At 39.9% G+C, this 13,642-nt stretch overlaps 1 protein-coding gene across 1 annotated transcript; it reads left to right on the top strand.

The window, feature by feature from the left end:
• Positions 1-7,204: 7,204 nt before the first annotated feature.
• LOC117296606 (monocarboxylate transporter 13-like) lies at positions 7,205-12,889 on the top strand. The gene is made up of 4 exons (XM_033779623.1): positions 7,205-7,472; positions 9,227-9,367; positions 10,017-10,805; positions 12,559-12,889. Exons 1-4 carry the CDS (start codon positions 7,280-7,282, stop codon positions 12,738-12,740), a joined length of 1,305 nt encoding a protein of 434 aa, XP_033635514.1. The 5' UTR covers positions 7,205-7,279; the 3' UTR covers positions 12,741-12,889.
• The last annotated feature ends 753 nt before the right edge of the window (positions 12,890-13,642 follow it).

Below are 13,642 nucleotides of genomic sequence, written 5' to 3'. Positions count from 1 at the left end.
TCAAGCCTGAATAAAACGCCTATTTTACCAATGAGTACAACGATTTTAAAGGCACTGGTTCCTTTGGTATTTGTCAAAGACCAGTCCTCTCACTTGGTGCATCTATCTCAACATTATGTTGGAATGGATACACTAAGTGAGAGGACTGGTGTATTATGCATGAAATAACAAACCTGTGAAACTTTAACTGAGTTGGTTGTCGATGTTGCGAGAAAATAATGGAAAAAACAACTTTGTCGCACAAGTTGTGTGCTTTCAGATGCCTTTAGTTCGAGACCTCAATAGAGGTCTTGAATTCAATTCAAACATTTATTAGTGAGAAACAATTTGTTTTGTCAAAAACTACGTTACTTCAGAGGGAACTATTTCTCACAATTGTTTATACAATCGACAGCTCTCCATTGCTTGTTACCAAGTAAGTTTTTAATGCTCACAATTATTTTGAGCAATTACCATAGTGTCCAGTGCCTGTAAGGGTTTGGTTTTAAAAGTATAACATGAGTATGGATATATTTCCCGAGGTTCTTTTCTAGATATTAAGATCGAATAAAGTACATTTTGTGAATGACTCTATATCTGAAAAGTGAAAGTTGGAAAGAGTGTTTTGTTCAATAATAATAAAAAACTTTCAATTATTTGTCTGTGTGTACGTAAATACCATGACATCGAAGATGCAAGACCTTGGTGATTTTTTGGTTTTAAACAAAGAATTTAATAGAGAAAATGAATGCGCTGAGTATTCAGTTCTATAGCTATTCTGACATAGAAGTCGGGAATTTTTCTTTATGTTCGTGTATATTCGTATTTGTTGTTGTTTTTCTTAGTATTATTTCCTTCCTCATAAATCATAATAATTATAGGTTGTGAAAAAAATCAATCCTAAATTTAACATTATTAAAGACCACGGTTAGATTAATATGAAAAAAAAATTAGATACCATTTATTAGCATGAAAGCTTCCTTTTTTTTTTATAGTTAAATATCATAAGCAAACAAACCAAAACCACGATGACAGCCGGATTGACAACAGTTATTTATTAGACAAACAGTTGTCAATCTGGCTTTTGTTTTTTGTGACGCACACAACCATAAAACTGGTGTTTGCAATTACCATGGCAACGGGTACACAAAACCACAGAACTCAGTGAATGGGAGTGGCTTGTATTTGTTGTGTTCGCACCTAAGCTCACCATTTCAAGCCAGAGTGAGAAAATGGCCGTGTTGAGTGGTTTGATTTTCCTCTTGCTTGAGATGTTTCTTGAGGTTTCAGCATCTTATAGTGTGAGTGGTCTTTACCGAGGGGTCTGGTACCAGCCGATAGAGCACCAGGCCCTAGACAAGTCATTCATGAATATCCAAGGCATCTCTACCGTTAGTTGTTCAGTTAGGTGTCTCAGCCATCACGGATGTGTTTCTTTCAACTACGATCACATCAATCAAGTCTGTCAGATGAACAACGCCAAAGCTCAGCACAACTGTGAAAACTTTCAAGGAATGCCGCATGTTTCGTATTACGACGCAACTGCAGAACCAACGACTTGTCAGGTACTTATAAAATTCGTTCATTTTGTACTTTTCAAAATGTTTTACTCGTGCTCAGTTTATTAATTTTGACTGAATTATGCAAACCACCAACAATTGATGTCAATTATAATTAATGAATTCCTATTTTGCCCTCAACAGAATACTTACGTTTCCGGTCGTGGACAATGCGCTTCTCTGAAGACCTGTTGGGGTTTTGGTGAGTAATAAATTAATACAAATCGTTTTTAACTTGGAACATTAAATCCTTTTTGCAATGGCGGTGTCAAAAGAACTTTGTACATGTACACAGTTTGCCATTGGGAGGGGGGGGGAGGGAGGGGGACACCGAATCTCCGGGGGACAGAATTTCCTGCCACACCGCCAATTTTGTATTCTATAAATATTTTATCGTTCTATTCCCGGATCCAGATAAACTCGGTCTGGAAGATGGTTCGATCCCCGATGCGAGCCTCTCCGCATCAAGTAACTATAAAGGCCACCAGAACAGCATAACGGCTGGTTGCCGGCTCAACAAGAGGCCGACTGGTACTAACATAGGCGCATGGACCCCTAATGTAAAGGATACCAACCAGTGGATACAGGTGGATTTAGACAACCCGACCTACGTCACCGGGGTACTCACTCAGGGGCGTTATGATGACGCTGCTGCCACGCAGTGGGTGACAAAGTACAAAGTGCAGTTCGAACCGCCCTCACCGGCTTGCCTTATTGACGTGAAAGATCAACTTGGTCAAACTCAGGTATGCTGATTATAGCCTCCTTTGAATAAAGATATTGTTCAAAATGAAAAAAAAAATTAAAGAAAATAACAATTGTTGTGCGTCTTGGTATCCTCCTTCTAGATATTCAATGGCAATATCAACAAAAACGGCATCGAGGAGAGGCACTTCTTCAAGCCCGTCTTGGCGGTCAAGATTCGCATCGCGCCCGTTGAGTGGAACAACCACATCTGCCTGCGGTTTGAGCTGCTTGGCTGTGATTAACTAACGTAACAGTAACGACTTACCACACTTTTAGCAAAATTGAGGGAAATTTCAATTCACTCATTTAAACTTGGTTTACTGCAAAGAAAATCTTAACATCTAAATTAGGTGTAAAAAAACCATTGTATGGCGCATATCAAAAGCCCCGATATTTAACCTCATTATCATTTTATTATCGTAAACTATTTGTTATTTTATTTTTAGTGTTAATGCGCAGTCTTACACACATTATTTCTGTTAAAATCTTCTATAATAAAAAAAAAAGTATTAGAAAACTTGAGACGCGATTTGTGAACGGCATGGTGTCTTAGTCCCTGTTCATACGCCTCACTTTAATATATTCATGCATGACGTCATCATTCTAACCCAAAACGAGGCCATCGGCGCAGTCACTGCACTGGGGTGGCGTGACGTGCACCGATGGTCTAAATTTTGGGTCAGAATTGTGACGGCACGGTTAGAATTGTTACCTCATGCATGAATATTAAAAGGGACATCTCATTGCTACTAAGCGTTTTATTCAGTCTTTATATCTGCAGAGGAGCCTCGGAATTTACTACAGATCCACAAAGTGACAACACCTATAGAGGGGCACGTTGTCGGCAACGTAATTAAATTGCGCCAAAGTTCGGCAGTTTTCATAATCTTGATCGAAAATGCCGAAATGTAACAAGGATATACGAGATCAATTAAATTGAGGTTAAGCTGGACAGAGAAACCATCGATCGAACACGTTTAAACTTTAACCTGTGAGCTCGGTTCAATTGAATTACTTTTTAATTGAATAAAACCACCGACGTGTGTAATTTGGCAAAGATTCTCCACATGGAGCTCTTAATATTCTGAACTTGACTGAGTTTTGTTTCCGTATTTAGCCGATGCTATCGCCATGGCTCTGGCCGAGCTTATAAACACTGCTATTATTTGGGTAGTTGGTCAGAACTCTCTGTGAGTAAAACTTTGTGTTAAGATAATCTTTTGGTTGGTGAAATTGTGCAATTTAGAGAGTGTTGAATTGTGCGCATTATATCAGTTTGGATGAAGCCAGCCACAATTTGACCTTTGAACTTAACATTCTATTTGTTTTATTTAATGTGACTGTGCTAATGTATGTGAAGAATAAAATTAGTTGGATGCTGATGCAACGGAGCATTTGTCTTTTTTTTATTTGGCTGAATGAGCGAAGTCAATTTTGTTTACAACTGGCAGCAAAAAAAAAAACTACTGTACACTTTTCACACCAATAAACATTATTGTTTACTGACGCCTAAAATGATTGGGTAAAACCGCAGAATTCTGAAAACCACATTAGACACATGAATTATCAAGACATTGGTCTTCAAAGCAGACGTTTTTCAACAATGAACCAATGAGGAAGTAATAAAATAAAACGATAATTAATACGAATCCTTGTAATCACCAATAAAATAAAGAAAGTGTTAACCAAATTGCGAAGACTAACTGCGAATAATAAAATGTATACAATTATACATACTATGCTCAATATTGAAGTAGGAGCGAACAACATTATTTTGGCAGCTAAAAGCTTTTTGAAAAAAATGTTACTTCATAGACTGGCATGACCAATCAGATCACAGTATGCTAATGAGTGGACACTTGATACTGTTTGCATGAGAACAATACGTTAAGTCTCTGACGTCATTAAAGTCTATGACCCTATCTTTCATAAAATAGAAGAAGCTCTTTCCCTGCTAAAAGCTAAACGGAAAAAGAAAAGACCTAATTAGTGGAGAGAATATTTTATCTAGCATCGGGTATTATAAAGATTGAGGGCGCACTTTCTTGCTCTTCTTGAAAAGAGCGAGAAATAGCCTTCAAAGAACATTGGAAAGTGCATGTTATTTGTTTAACTTCCCGTCTACACAGTTGCCCTGGAGAGACTCACACTACCTGAACAATTTTTTTATTGTAGACAAAATACGTTGGACATTTAATTTTACAACTTTCCCTCCAAAGTTGCGAAATTTTGACATCTGCAACTTTCGTCCCGATTCGTCATTGTGCCGTGCCGGTATTATAGAAACAATGTGCTTACATTTTTTGTACGTAGTGTATATGGCAAGGTTGTGCCAAGGAAAACAGCGCATTTTAGAGATTCACTGGCAGTGTTCGTGTCCCAGTGCGAGTCATTGTGCTGGTGCAGTGAAGTTTGTTACGCAGTATACCACACTGAAGCTTCAAAATTAAGAATATTCCTGCTACAATTTGCTCAGAGCAGTACGGTATAAAATCTATTCCTTGAAAATTACAAAACAGCGCATTTTTTGCGATTCACTGGCAGTTTTCGTGTCCCAGTGCGAGTCATTGTTCTGGCGCAGTGAAGTTTGTTACACCGTTTACCATACTGAAGCTACAATTTGAGAATATTCCTGCTCCAATTTGCTGTAATTATTATGTTATTTTGCTGTTTAATGCATCCCTAGAAAATATGACATACTGTATAGGTTCAACGTCAAAATTTCCTCGACAGCTAGTCCCATTATCACACACGGCGTGTAATCTCGCGTGTTTGGGTGAGTGTTGTCCTCGAATATGGAGCTATTTCTATGAAGCACTACTGCACGCGCTGTATAGTGCAAGACGGGCAGAACAAATCAGCCATATCTGTGGTTCTGTGCCATCAGTACAAAAGTTATCGCAGAAGTTCAATGATATTTCATCATGGTTAGAGGAAGTTGGAGTTGGCAATGTGTGCGGCTTGCACACACTACTTACTTTTTAGTGAACCTACGATATTTTTTATTATTATTAGACAACTCGCCCTTGCAGCGCGTGCATTCTAATAAATAGTTAATTTATTTATTATATAGTTTCATAGTATTTTGTACCAACGAAAACGACGCATTTTTTTTAGTGCAGTGGTGTTTACCACCAACAACAAATCGAGAATCTTCCCGCCTCAGTTTGCTCAGATCAGCCAGCATTCATTACGTTATAAAATGTATTACTTGAAAACTGCAAAACAGCGCATTTCAGATAACCACTGACGGTTTTCGTGTCCCAGTGCATTGCATTGATCTTGTGCAGTGAAGGTTGTTACGCTGTGCACAATACTGTAGCTGCATAATGAGCATATTCCTGCCCACAATTCGCTCGTTTTCTAAGCGGTGTTAAATAAATAGCACCCCTAGAAAAAGAGTCATACTTGAGGTTCAACGTCATAATTTCCTCCACAGCTAGTCCCATTATCACACACGGCGTGTAGTCTCGCGTGTTTGGGTGAGTGTTGTCTTTGAATATGGAGATATTTTTACTAACACTTCAGCACGCGCTGTATAGGGGAAGTTTCCTCATAAAAAAAGTGTCATATTCAATGTCCCTAAAGCGGTGCGTGCACACCTATGTATGTGTGGTGCGTGCACACACTAACAACAAGTCAGCAATCTTGATTCATTCAACATTGCGGACGAGTCGTCACTGAGTGCGCGACGCGGGAGGCTCAGCAAAGAAATGACCCATATCTGAGGTTCACTGTGCGCTCCGACGGGTCCAGTCGGTGCAAACAAGTTATGGCGCACCCCAACCCGCTCGACACGTCTCCGCCGTCGCACGATGGTGTGTACCTCTCGTGTGTTCAATCAATTCCGTTTGTCGTAACCGGCCCTGCAAGTTTCGCAAAGACAATGGTGGTGTAACAAAAGTAAAAGAATGTGGGTTTCCAATTATTCCATTGTATCTCTCTCTAGTTTGGTGTAAACATTAGACGTAACTTGATATTCCTCATTCCGGGGTGGATTTCACAAAGGTAGTCCTAACTTAGGACTAGTCCTAGGCAACGCTAAGAGATAGGACCAGTCCTAAGTTAGGATGAGTTACTGGTCCTAACTTATAGGACTATCTCTTTAGCACTGCCTAGGTTAGGACTACCTTTGTGAAATCCACCCCGGGTCACAGATATGGGAGAAATGCTGGGTGTGGACGTTTGTGCAAGTTGGAAGTTGAGCTTCACATAATTAGTATGCTTTATTTTCTAGGGTTTCATGAGACCCCCAAGAATCAATAAAACAATAAAATGGTGTGTTTCAGTGGTTTCATTATGTTTCAAGTTTAGTGTCAAATTACACGTAACATATAGCTCCGCCAAAGAAGACCGACCGGTTCATAGCAAAACCGCCATTGAAATCGGAAATGGTGGTTTGACCTTCGTCGACAACGTTCCGTTTTAGTTTGCAATGTGTGAAATGATGCAACGCAGCAGGAACCTACGATAATATGGCACTTTTTATGAGGCAACTCGTTTGGTACAGCGCGTGCGTAAGTAATATAAGCGCTAGTATAGAAATGTATCCATATTAATTGAGGACTACATACTCGCCACCAATCGCGCTTTCCTTTTCTGCAATTCCAGTATACTAGTTGCATGCAATTTTGTGTACGTATGTATGGCTGGAATTGTAACAAAGAAAACAGCGCGTTTCAGAGACTCGACTCGTGTCCCATAGACCTTTTCGCAAATACCAATGCGCAAGCGCAGACTGTTGAATGAGGTGCATTGTGGGATATATATGGATCAAATTTGGATACCAGCAAGACCACAATGCACCTAATTCCAAGCTTTACGCGCGCGCCCCAGTATTTGCGAAAAGGTCTATTGTTCTGGTGCATGTTGCGCCCTCTATCGGCGACGAATACAAAAACAGGTTCGCCAACAAAGACTCTTGTATGTGGGTGAGACATGACAAAGTTGTTCTAAATATACCGGACTAGACCACAGCTTTTGCCGTCAACACCATGGGTGTTAGAGCTCCGGATCACGGCTGGGCATGGATGGTCCTGATCGGTACCCACTTTGGTAACATGCTCGGTTATGGATATCTAACAACGTTAGGTATCTTCTACATTGAGTGGAAGGAATATTATGATTCAACTGCAACAGCCACAAGTTGGATGCTCAGTATGCCATGGATGGTTGCAAGTCCATTTTGTAAGTACAGGAGAGAAGCCATTCACATTATTTGTACACATTGTTACTGGGGATCGAAAGACATAATTGTTAAAAAAATTATTCATGTGCTACCAAAGTGCTTCGCCGGCCCTGTAGCATACATTGTACAGTTGGTTTCCTCATCGGCAAAGTTGCTCTTTGCATTACGATCCAATTAATGTCAATGACCATTATAATTATAAACACTAATTGTTGATAAAAAGTACTGCAGCTGCCCTGTGGTGAATTGCATTCTGAGAAACGTGGGTATTACTCGAGAGAGGGGTTTAAAAACATTAGTTGTGTAGTCCAATTACATTATTATGTGTCACCCATTGATGGTTGTAATCAAACACTTACGGCCTAACTAATACCATTCTGGATAACTTTCCGTATGGCGCCACCACTTGTTCACTCATTTTTACAAAAAGGGATATATCAATCAGGTAAATTAGATACTATATTTTTTTATTTCGAATGAAAAAGTGGTGGCGCCATACGGAAACTTTTCCAAAATTCTAAATAAAATGTTCAACAATAATGTCGCAATGACTAGCCGCCCGTGTGAGACTTTTGTGCCAATAAGTGAGCTGTCACACTACACTAGCAGCTTGTATGACGGGGTTCTCTTTCAGCCTGTACAATAAACCCACCGAACAATTCCAGTGACGTGTAGGTCACACGGGCCATCGCGACGGTCCCGGTATTTAGACTTGACTCAAGTCCTTTTATTTAATCCCCCAACCTGGGCTGTGTCGCGGGACCATCACAATAGCTGCATTGTGACGGCGGATGATTAGGAACCTCTCGCGTGAGAACGGGACGTGGATCAAGTCTACCAGTATCAGAAAGCCAGCTATAAATAACTTAAAGACCTTGTATTAACGTCTGATAGCAGCTTAACAAAGTTTTGTTTGCATGATGATAACAAATCAGATCTGGATGTCTATGTATGTGATACGAAAAACATTGAAATAAGAAAAAATGCACCTAATTTTTCCTGCATTTTGTGTTGTTCTATAAACATACATGTATTATTGTTTGTGTCAATTATATTCGGCGCCTTTGGTACAGTTGATACCCGAACAACCCTCGTTTTACCCTGCGATGCCCCGCCCCTGTCAGATTTACACGAATACCTTGGTTACTGCAGCCAGTAGAGACCGTCGGGAAACGTGTGTAATGTTGATTTCATGTTTTGTTGCAAAGCTAATAACTTTTTCAGATGTTAAAGAGACAGTTTGACCCCCCCCCCAACAAAAAATATAAAAAAATAAAATAAAATAAATAAATAAATACTATTATGTGTGTATTTTATTCTATTTTAATTTAATTGCATTACACTGTAAACGGCTGCAGTATTTTTGGGGGCTGAAGTGTTTTCTAAAGTGGAGATTCAGAGTCCATGAGTCAAACTGCCTATTAAGGGTCATAGGTCATTTCAATTAATCGAATTTAAAGGGTTTCACCTGCTTTTGCGGAAAATGAACGAGTACCAAGTTTTGTTTTCGGTCTGCTGGCTGCAAAGTTTGCGATCGGATGGTTTTTAAGAAACACAACAATCAGTTAGATTTTGAAGTGATACATCAATTCCTTCCTTGTGTTAGCTGCTTGTAGTTCATTGGGATGAAATTCTGTCGGATTGTTTTTTTGTTTAGCCGAAGTATGGGTGGCCTCATCTTTCCCAAGTAAAATTTATAAAGGACGGACCAGTTTCTGTTTCGAAATTCATTTTTGTTCAACATTTTTGGCAGGTGTTTTCATTGGTGTTATTGCGTCTCGTATTGGCATCAGACGAGTCGCCGTGACTGGAGCTTTAATCAACGGGTCCGCAACTATACTCGGCTCGCTTACTAAAGACATGTGGCAGTTGTACATGTGTAACGCCTTGTCTGGTAAGTTGATTCATGATAAATGCTCTATTAGGGCCAGGGTAGATTTAACATAAAATCAAGACTAGTAAGTCGTATTAAATGGTCCCTCTTTTCAAAGGGTTTCATTTCATATCATTTGGTTGTGAAGCCAATGACACCTTTTAGAGAAGCGAACCAAATCACTATTATACTATTACCCAATCAAGAAAGAGTTAACCACCGGTTCTTTTAGAGCCGACACTACCCACAAAAATTAGGTTAAAGCCATTGGACCCTTTAATTTACACATAACTTACAGGGTTTACAGAAGGTACTGGTGAAATACTTCTCTTGAAATATTATTCCATGAAATGTTTTACTTTTTGAGAAAACAGTAAAACAATATCAATTCTCGTTAACGAGAATTACGGATTTGTTTTAAACACATGTCATGAAACGGCGAAACGTGCGGATACAAGGGTGGGTTTTCCTGTTATTTTCTCCCGACTCCGATGACCGATTAAGCCCAAATTTTCACAGGTTTGTTATTTTATATATAAGTTGTAATACACGAAGTGTGGGCCTTGGACAATACTGTTTACCGAAAGGGTCAAATGGCTTTAACACATGGTCGTACCGCAAACCTCACCTAACAGCTAATTGTTTGAATAATATTCTTCCCGGTTTCTAGGTTTTGGTGTCGTTATGATGTTGACTCCTGGATCTGTTATACTTGCTCAGTACTTCAACAAAAGATATGCACTCGCAAATGGCATAGCTTTCTTGGGAATTAGTAATGGACAGATGGTCTTTCCACCCCTGTTTCGCATCCTGATTGACAACTACGGTTGGAGGAGTGCTATGTTCGTCACAGGGGCACTGCAGTTAAATGGCGTCGCTGCTTGCGCCCTCTTTCGTCCTCTCAAGACTAGGGCGATGAAGATGAAAACCAACAAAGCAAACAGTGATGTTAAGACGTCTGGTGGAGAAGACAGCATCCTACCACCATCACTGAGATTCTTATGCGTCTTCACAAACATCCATGCTGTATTGTTATTACTAGCATGCTGCGCATATTCAATTGGTTTATTTATCAACCTCTCTCATCTACCAGCACGCGCCAAGGATGCGGGATGGTCTGACTACCATAGCAGCATGCTCCTCTTTGTTTATGCTATCGTTTCCATGGTGACTAGGCTAGGACACGGTTGGTTCGTCGACAGGGACTACATAAGTTGCTACAAACTTCATCTCGTTACTCTACTCGGGAGTGCAGTTACAACTGCATTGAACCCGGTCTCTGATAGTTATGTATTCTTGGTCGGATACGTGGTGGTGTACGGAGCGTTTACTGGGGTTGCTAGTCCTCTCTTTGTTACTAATATGAGGAAATTGGTGGATCCTTCACATGTGCCGGTTGCACTGAGTCTGATCTGGGCGACGGCGTTTATATTCAACGGGATCGGATCAGTAGTTGCAGGTAAATATAATGTTCTCTCAATCTTTTTAAAGCCATTGGACCCTTTCGGTTCAGAAAAAAAATAATCACAGATTTACAAATAACTTACAGGGTTTACAGAAGGCACTGGTGAAAGACTTCTCTTGAAATATTATTCTTAAAGCCATTATACACTTTCGGTACAGAAAGAAAGAAAAAAGTTCACAGAGTTACAAATAATTTACAGGGTTTACAGAAGGTAATGGTGAAAGACTTCTCTTGAAATATTGTTCCATGAAATTCTTTACTTATTGAGAAAACATTAAAACAATATCAATTCTCGATAGCGAGAATTACGGATTTATTCTAAACACACGTCATGACATAATAATAATAAATAATAATAACAAACCTTGTAATGCGCACATATCCACCCTGCTGGGTGTTCAAGGCGCAGTAAAACCAAAAACAAAACAAAAACAAAACAAAACACAACACAAAGAAAATCAGACACAACAAAATTAGTCAGAAAACCTGTGACATAAGATAAGTGCGGAACGCGCGGAAACAAGAGTGGATTTTCCCGTTATTTTCTCCCGACTCCGATGACCGATTGAGACAAAATTTTCACAGGGTTTGTTATTTGATATAGAGGTTGTGGTACACAAAGTGTGGGCCTTGGACAATACTGTTTACCGAAAGGGTCCAATGGCTTTAGGAGATGATTTTGATCGTTTATCTAAGCGTCTTTATGGTTCACTGAATCCAGTAAGTTTAAAAGGCCTTGTCACTCGAGGCAACTTGTACTGGCAATTTGGAGGCAACTATAGCTGCCCCACCATGTGTGGTCAACTAGCTCTCTGAATCCAAGGGCCCAATTATAGAGCTGCTAAGCACAAAAATTTGCTTAGCATGACATTTCTTCCTTGATAAAAACAAGATTACCATCAAAATTTCCACGTGATTTTCAGGATAAACAAAAAACAGCTAAATACCAGCAACAAGCAATATGCAACAAATGAAAATTTGGTTGGTAATCCTGTTTTTATCAAGGAAGAAATTTCATGCTAAGCAAACTTTTATACTTAACAGCGCTATGAAATTGTGCCCAGGTGGAGCAGGAGGCAGCCAACTTCAGGCAATATACACTTTTGACACCACATCGAACATTGTCTCATGATCCCAAAGTGTAGGCCCCAATACCCCTCACCATAATGGCTGTCCTTGGCACTGAATGTTAGGCAAAATCTCGTGAAACATTTTAAAGGCAGTGGACACTATTGGTAATTACTCAAAATAATTATTGGCATAAAACCTTACTTGGTGGCGAGTAATGGGGAAGAGGTTGATGGTATAAAACATTGTGAGAAACAGCTCCCTCTGAAGTGCCATAGTTTTAGAGAAAGACGTAATTTTCCACGAATTTGATTTCGAGACCTCAGATTTAGAACTTGAGGTCTCGAAATCAACCATGTAAACACACACAACTTCGTGTGACAAGGGTGTTTTTTTCTTTCATTGTTATATCGCAAGTTCGATGACCGAGTAAGCTCAAATTTTCACAGGTTTGTTATTTTATGCATATGTTGAGATACACCAACTGTGAAGGCTAGTCTTTGACAATTACCAATAGTGTCCACTGCCTTTGCTAACCCAAACCCAAAGCTAGTGCCAAACCCAAAGCTAGTGCCAAACCCAAAGCAAGTGCCAAACCCAAAGCTAGTGCCAAACCGTGGATTTTGAGCATCATCACATCAACGCTAACAAAACCATTTTCATTTTCAATATTTCACAGGGAGAATTTACGATGCTACGGGAAACTATGTGGTGCCATTCCTGGCAGGGGGTGCTATGTTCCTCGTTGCGTTCCTGCTGACCTTTGTGATAGCACTCACGAAACGTCGACAAGAAAGACACTCAAACATTCAAGTTACAACCAACCAAGTGCAATATGACACCGTAGTGTGTGAGCTATAACCTACCTAGAAGTATAATCGGAACTAGACTGGTATACCCTGTCTTTATTATCAAGGAAAAAGACAGGTAGGCCCTACTTGCTTTTCAGAACCAGCGACTTCATTGGATACTTATTATTTCATTGGATAAACGCGCAGTGACGTAAGCTTTCTATACCTGTGTTTTGATTGGTCCGAGGCGACGTTTGGCAGCTGCACTTGCGGGTCGTCTGCATATACATGTAGGTGAAAGGTGAAGATGGACGATGGTTGACCTAGGCTTGATGCCACTCGGGCGCAACTCACGAGCTTCGAAGTGTGACGTCAGATGTTCAGGCTACATCGGAACTAAATTATTCACCTAGTTTCTATACCTTTACGATTGTTTTCAAATGAAATAGTGACCCGTAAGTTACCGAGCAGTAGACGTAATAATAATATCCAGACTTGATACAAGACGTTACTTGCTGATTGAACCACTCCGTCCGATGAGGGAGCTATCACTAATGAACACTAACTGAAGATGTCCGAATCTAGAAGCGTTTGCTACGGCTTCGGCATCGTTGACGAATTCAGGTATTTCCCCCGGTCCGTAATCACTGCAGAATCCAGCACAAATATGACCGAAGACATGAGTCTTTTCAGTTGATGAAACTGTGTCAACCTGTCACTGTGTGGACATTCATTTTTTTTGCCGCGTGGTATATCTTCCAGTCTTGTAACCCACACCATTAATATCCGCGAAGGGCGGAATACAACAATCATCCAACTATATGAGTTGTTACACTATCGTACTCTACACTCAATGAGTGACGCCTCCGAAAAGCAACACCACAGTTTCTCTCTTTTCTTTATTAATACTTCAATAGTGTTGTAATACTGCAATATAATGTTCAACTATAGTGCTGAACACAGAACTTGTAT

Source organism: Asterias rubens, chromosome 11, assembly GCF_902459465.1.
Source record: "Asterias rubens chromosome 11, eAstRub1.3, whole genome shotgun sequence".
In the NCBI taxonomy this organism is placed as follows: domain Eukaryota; kingdom Metazoa; phylum Echinodermata; class Asteroidea; order Forcipulatida; family Asteriidae; genus Asterias; species Asterias rubens.
Note: the sequence above shows the minus strand (reverse complement) of the source record. Positions and strands in the feature narration are given on the sequence as shown.

Coding starts and splice junctions, on each gene's coding strand:
- LOC117296606 (XM_033779623.1), top strand. CDS start 7,280: ATGGGTGTTAGAGCTCCGGATCACGGCTGGGCATGGATGGTCCTGATC. Junction 7,473..9,226: donor GATGGTTGCAAGTCCATTTT/GTAAGTACAGGA, acceptor CATTTTTGGCAG/GTGTTTTCATTGGTGTTATT. Junction 9,368..10,016: donor CATGTGTAACGCCTTGTCTG/GTAAGTTGATTC, acceptor CCCGGTTTCTAG/GTTTTGGTGTCGTTATGATG.